Genomic DNA, 6000 nt, shown 5'->3' on the forward strand with positions numbered 1-6000 from the left:
AAGTGATTGTTCTGAGCGTTTGAAATGCTGTGAACAACAGGTTGACACATTAAAAGCACCGTTAGACTCTATAAAAATAAATGCAGGGTTTAATTTGTTTTTATTAGCTCAGGTTGGTGGAGTCTCTGCGGCATCAGAGCTCCCCCTTGTGGTGGATTTATGAACATCTCTGCTGTTTGTGCAGGATCATGAAGTTCCATGTAGCCAAGAAGAAGTTTAAGGAGACGCTGCGTCCGTATGATGTGAAGGATGTGATCGAACAGTACTCTGCCGGTCACCTGGACATGCTGTGCCGCATCAAGAGCCTGCAGACCAGGTAGGACAGACAGTAGACTACACATGATCTGCATGTGTGTATGCATTCCCCATAACGTGCATGGGTTTATCTCGCGCTGTTTTCTTTGTTTTGCTGTTTGTGTTTTTGCATGTTTGTACCTGTGTTTGCTTCCCTCCAGGCTGGACATGATAGTAGGCCCACAGCCCCTGAGCAGCCGAGCCAAGGCCTTTTCCTCCCCCTCCCTGTCTGTCTATTACAGCCGAGGGAGGAAGAACTCCACCCAGGGGTCAGAATTCCCCCCACTCACTCAACCCACCTAATCTATCATTCACATGTCACATGGGCTCAGTTCACTCCTCAGTTGCACAATTCAGGAGCTGGTTGGTTCTCAGAAATGTGAAGGAAAAAAAAAATGGGTGGCCTCATTTACCAACCATTCATTAGTTCTTTGTATGAATGTGTATACCTGACTGTCCCTAAATAGAGAATTACAATGAGGTGTGCAAACCATGACCTCGTTCCAGTTAGCATAACTGTTAAATTCATACGAACACCTCCGAGGGAATGGTTCTCAGCTGAGAGAGGGTGGATAGGCCACTATGGGTTAGGGAGGAGTTCAAGTATATCTGGCTCTTTTTCATGGGTGGAGCAAGAGTGGATGTGCCGGTGTGTTGTAGGGAAGAGAGGGGTCGTGCCGGAGGAGCTCAGGTGTCTGGGCTCTCCCTCAGAGACAGGAGGAGGTGGCTGGGCAGAGAGAAGTCTTCCCTGTGACCTGGACTTAGATACAAGGCAGAAAAAGGATGGATTGATCTTATTCGGCTGCTGCCATATAAAGGTCCAAAGGTAGAGCTGGGTCAGGAGGATTTAACTGTATTAAAATGTGTTTCCGTGCACAGAAACCAGCCGTGCCTGGCTCACCAGAGATGCATTTAAGAAATGGAGGGTGTGCGGAGTGCCCGTTCAGGGACTGCAGGGACCTCTTTCGCAGAGAGCGATGAGTGGCTGATGAGTACATTGTGTTACACTTGAACTGTGTCAACATGTCACTCTCGATTCTGGAGAGGCTAATCTGACTAAGCAGCACTCGTGTGAGCAGCTATTTAGAAACTTTATCTGAATTAACTTTATTTTAAGTGCTCACCAGGACATAAAAACAGCACGTATGAAATCATCGTTCAAATCTGATTAAAATGTTTGCTTTGCCCCAAAATCATGTGTCCTCAGAGATTTACAGGTATATCAAAAAGGGGGCGGATCCAGGCTTAATCACCTCGAGCTGACACCCTTAAGTCTCCTCATGAGTTTTCTTTGTTTTTAAGGACTGTTTATTTAGTCCCCTGTGCCCAAAGAATATGTCACCATCTCCTTCTTTTCTTAGATTTGCTTGTCTTTGTTAACCTGGACCTAAATCTTGCTGTCAGGGAAGTTTTGCCTCCTTGTTCCACGTGTGCCACCAGAGGCTTTTAAAGAGAAGGAGCTGGATGTTTGGGGTTTATATGCATGAGAAATACCAGCTGTCTGCAGGTTTTAAAAACATGTGAGGTTGGAGCATTTTCCTCTGATGAGTTGATAAATGAGGCCCCTGGATGATGAGCTAAAGCCTGAGTTGACTGAGCTGGGAGCCACACACCTGTCCTGGGTATGACACCTGCTACTAACCAGCCACTAACAGAACTCTTAACCAAACTGACTTCTGTTCTGGGAACACGAGTTTGCAACCTGATGCTAACACAACACTGCAATCACACACCTGAAGGTTTTAACTGCTGCAACGCTGCCCCCTACTGATCCTGATCCCGATCGTGTTTAGGTGGGAAAGCTCCATCCACAGATAACACCGGGATGTGGTTAAAAGCTCCAAACTGCCGTGATCTCACACTCAGCATTTATGAAAGGCCAATCATATTTGGATCCAGTCTGCAATTAAAATCCTGACAATGTAAACAAAGACCAGATGTCTAAATTTAGACTGCATTTGATAAAAATGAAGCTCCCCTTGTAAAAATCCAGTTTTTCGAAGCCATATCTAACTCCTCTGTGCAGTAACATGGTTTAAAGATGACATGCAGCCTGACTACTGTTAATTCATTAAAAGACTTATCTGCCCTGACCGCATCAAATTACACACACTCCGAGTCTAAAAACACACTTTTCTTCTTCTCTGTGGTGAACTTGTGATTGCATGATGTTGGCTCAGTTTATTGGTGCCTTCTGTTGACTTTAACCCAAACTCACTTTATTAACCAGATCCTACAAAACCTCACTGAATTTGGCAGACATAGGTAGAATAATGTGCAATAAAACAAAAGACTCTAAATAGAGTCTGAAAATAACCATTTTATTATGTAACTGTTCAAATTTAAAGTGGCTGGTAATGTGTGAAATCCAGTGAGGAACAATAGCCTCTCTTGTCTCGATCTCTTTAATTTGGGGGAGACTGTCCTTTGGGATCAACAGTTTTAATCTTCCTTCCTTTCAGAGACCTACTTTGTAAATTTTTAAGTTCATGTCTTGCTTGTGTTTTGTGTGCATTTCAGGGTGGACCAAATCCTCGGGAAGGGCCAGATTCCTCTGGATAAGAAGATTCGAGACAAGCTGCTGTCTGATGGAGACATATTGGAGGACATGAGCATGCTGGGTCGCGTCTGTAAGGTGGAGCGGCAGGTCTGTGTTCTGGGTTTTATTCTGAGATGTGAGATTTCAGCTGTCAGCTCAGGAGGTACGGTAGATCAGGCAGCCTGCTAACTGAAGCATCGGTGTTTGGACCTCCAGCCCTCATTCTGAAGCATCCTGGGGTATCTTACTTTAGATACTGAACCCTAAACTGCCCCCCAGGGTTTATGGTGTGTGAATTTGGGTTTAGTGGTCAATAAGACTAGAAAAGCACTACATAAATGCCAGTTTAGTGACAGCAAACCAGCTAACTACCATAACAGAATGTAACGTGTGATTTATCACAGTTGAGTTTCCTTAATTTTAATTGGTGATTCTAAATTGCACACAGGTGTGAATGGTTGTCTGTCTCTCTGTGTTGGCCTTGCTGGCAACCTGTACAGGGTGTACCCTGCCTCTCGCCCTGTCAGCTGGGATAGACTTCAGCCCCCCCGACCCTGAACAGGATTAGCGGTAGAGGATGGAGTTTCTTTAATTTAAAGAAAATTAACCGGTTGGCATTCATGAGGTCACGCTGGTGTCAGAGTAAAGCTCAGCATAAAACCGAAAAGCAGCCCAGCTTGTCCTGCTTTCAGTTCTTATGCTTCAGTAGGCTAAACTCAGCTAATCACATCATCTCCACACTCGAGCTTTTTAATTGCTTATAAGGTTAAAACATCTTATTGATGACTATTTTATTGAGGTCTTCTTCACAAAACATAGAAGTCAAAACTTTATTAGGGTCGTCCTGAATCCCATTTTTGGGCTTCGGAGCTTCAGTAGTCTCAACAGCAGCTGGAGCTGAAGGGGCAGTACTGTCTGTATTCAGGTGCTCAGGTTGGAGATGGCTGATACTGAAACCCTGACCTACCCATCAAACACAGATCTGGTTAAAACATGGGATGTTTTAGAGTAAAGACAATAAACGCCCACAGAGCTGACTGTTAACAGTTAAAACGAACCCTTAGTAAGTCTGCGTGTTCGGCCAGATTTGGTGGTAGAACATCATAACTTCTCACCTCCGTCCTTTCCTCCTCTTCTCTCCTCACAGGTCCAGTCGATTGAGTCGAAGCTGGACTCCCTGCTCGACATTTACCGGCAGGTTCTGCGTAAAGGCTCATCTTCGGCCCTCACGCTTTCCTCTCTTCCCCTCTTTGAGCTGGAGCAGACCTCGGACTACCACTCCTCTGTCTTCAGCAAGGACATGTCCTGCTCCACCCAGGTCAGCAGTAGCGGAGCACCGCCCACTGGTGGCTTCGTCACGCGCTCCTCCACCAGTTCTCATCTCTCGCAGGGAGGACTCCATCTCATCCTGGCACCCCCCAACGAGCTCAACCTCAATCTCAACGCTTCCTCTTCCACACCTCCCTCTTGCCTCGCATCCTCCTCTTTCAGCCCATCACCACTGCCACATCACCATCACCACCAGCGCCACCCCCAGGCTCAGGCCACCACACCTGAAAGTGGCACTGATGAGGCTATGGGGAGCTCTCCACCCATCCTCACCCCGAACAGTGTCAGCAGTTCTGGGGACAGAGGAGTAGGAGATGGAGGGTTTCCTCTTCTGGCAAGACTTCCACCTCCACCCCCTCCCAGCCGGAGCCATGGCCCGGGCACTTTAGTGCGAACAGCCTCCATAGAAGTATCCCCCGACATGGAGGACTTTTGTGGAGGTCTTGGGATGCAGATGGAGGACAGCAGTGTCAGGGAGGACCTTGGCCTTGGGTTGGGACTAAGCAGATTGGGGCAGCAGTTCCAAGGAAACAGCAACAGCAGGCTTAACACAAAGGAGGAAGGATCATGGAGGAGACAAATGAGCCTGGAGCTTGAGCCCCTGGTGCCACCAGCACCGGGCTGCTGCTCTGGCTCCATCCAGATGGACCGAGGACTGGGCAAGTCCATGTCGGTGCAGGACCTGAAGCAAGCAGCCCCCGCCCATCACAGCCACAGCCTGTCGTCTCCAAGCCCCAGTACAAGCAGTGACTCCCCCACTGGCTTCCACAGCTGTGGCCAAGACCCTGGGGGAGGAGGGGGCGGTACAGGCAGGAGTGGTGGAGGTGGGTGGGGTGAGGAGGACCTCTTTATCAGTGATAGAGACATTGAGTCGCAGGGACTTGACTTCTTGTCGCAAGGATCTGCTGAGGTTCCAACTTACTCCTCGGAGCTCCTGAGGACAGGTGTTAGAGCCGGGTCCCGGGGCTCGAACCGCAGTCTGGCCAGCGGCCACCTATCCTCGCCCTCTACTGGCAGCAACGAGTTGCTGAACATGCCGCACGTACGGCTAAAATAGACCCAGCTACACGTCCGGAAGGCACACCAATCTCACCTCAAAAAGACGGTTTTTATCCTTTTTGGAGGGAAGTGGGAGGGTGGGAATATAACACGGGGTCCTCTGTTTATTTTCATGTTGATCCATTTGATAAGAATCACAGTATTTTCATACAGGCTGATCACATATGACATATCATTGCATGAGTTTTGTTTTAAAGTGTGATCGACAAATCTGAGATAAAAACTTGAGAAATGACAACACAGCCACCCAAAAACCGTCGCTGTTCAACTTGGCTTGATATGAAACCACCAACATGCTTTTAGTAAAGAGGTACGGAGATTCAAAAGGTACAGTTTCCACTCGAGGCCACGGGCTCCTAACACTGAAACCTCCTCTGAGGACGGCCCCATTTCCTGTCTCCCCCATCACATGACAGGTTTCCACACTGAAATCAATGTTACATCACTACTGCCAGACGTTTAGGAAGCCACATCATCTTTAACCTTTTAACATCCACCAGGTCACCGATGACTCCTCTAAGGTTTGGGTTCGGTAAGCGTCCTAACCTGATAATTTTATCTTTTTATAAAAAGACTGCAATGCCAAAATGAACGAGACTTCATTTGAAATGTTATTTCTTCTATAGTTTCTGGAAATTTGCCTTTTAGCATGTGGCTAAAATAAAACCCAACCCTAACCGTAGTCGGAATGAGAACAGGTTATGGGTTATGTTTCTGAAGCTAAACCAAGACTAAAAGTTCTTTTAGTTTCCCTCAGACTTTGAAAAAATTCTGTATTT

The 6000-nt window shown here is 47.2% G+C and overlaps 1 protein-coding gene across 4 annotated transcripts in view; it reads left to right on the plus strand.

The window, feature by feature from the left end:
• Window positions 1-5262, plus strand: part of kcnq5b (potassium voltage-gated channel, KQT-like subfamily, member 5b) — a 133114-nt gene extending 127852 nt beyond the window's left edge. For 2 of the 4 annotated variants that reach the window (XM_030730682.1, XM_030730689.1), the window contains exons 12-15: window positions 185-316; window positions 456-563; window positions 2815-2941; window positions 3981-5262. In XM_030730682.1, coding sequence (XP_030586542.1) covers window positions 185-316; window positions 456-563; window positions 2815-2941; window positions 3981-5219 — 1606 coding nt within the window. In that variant the 3' untranslated portion in view covers window positions 5220-5262. The remainder of the gene's footprint in view (window positions 1-184; window positions 317-455; window positions 564-2814; window positions 2942-3980) is intronic. The other 2 variants (XM_030730698.1, XM_030730705.1) reach the window with 1 other exon arrangement.
• Window positions 5263-6000: the final 738 nt, after the last annotated feature.

The sequence above is a fragment of the Archocentrus centrarchus genome, chromosome 1, assembly GCF_007364275.1.
Source record: "Archocentrus centrarchus isolate MPI-CPG fArcCen1 chromosome 1, fArcCen1, whole genome shotgun sequence".
In the NCBI taxonomy this organism is placed as follows: domain Eukaryota; kingdom Metazoa; phylum Chordata; class Actinopteri; order Cichliformes; family Cichlidae; genus Archocentrus; species Archocentrus centrarchus.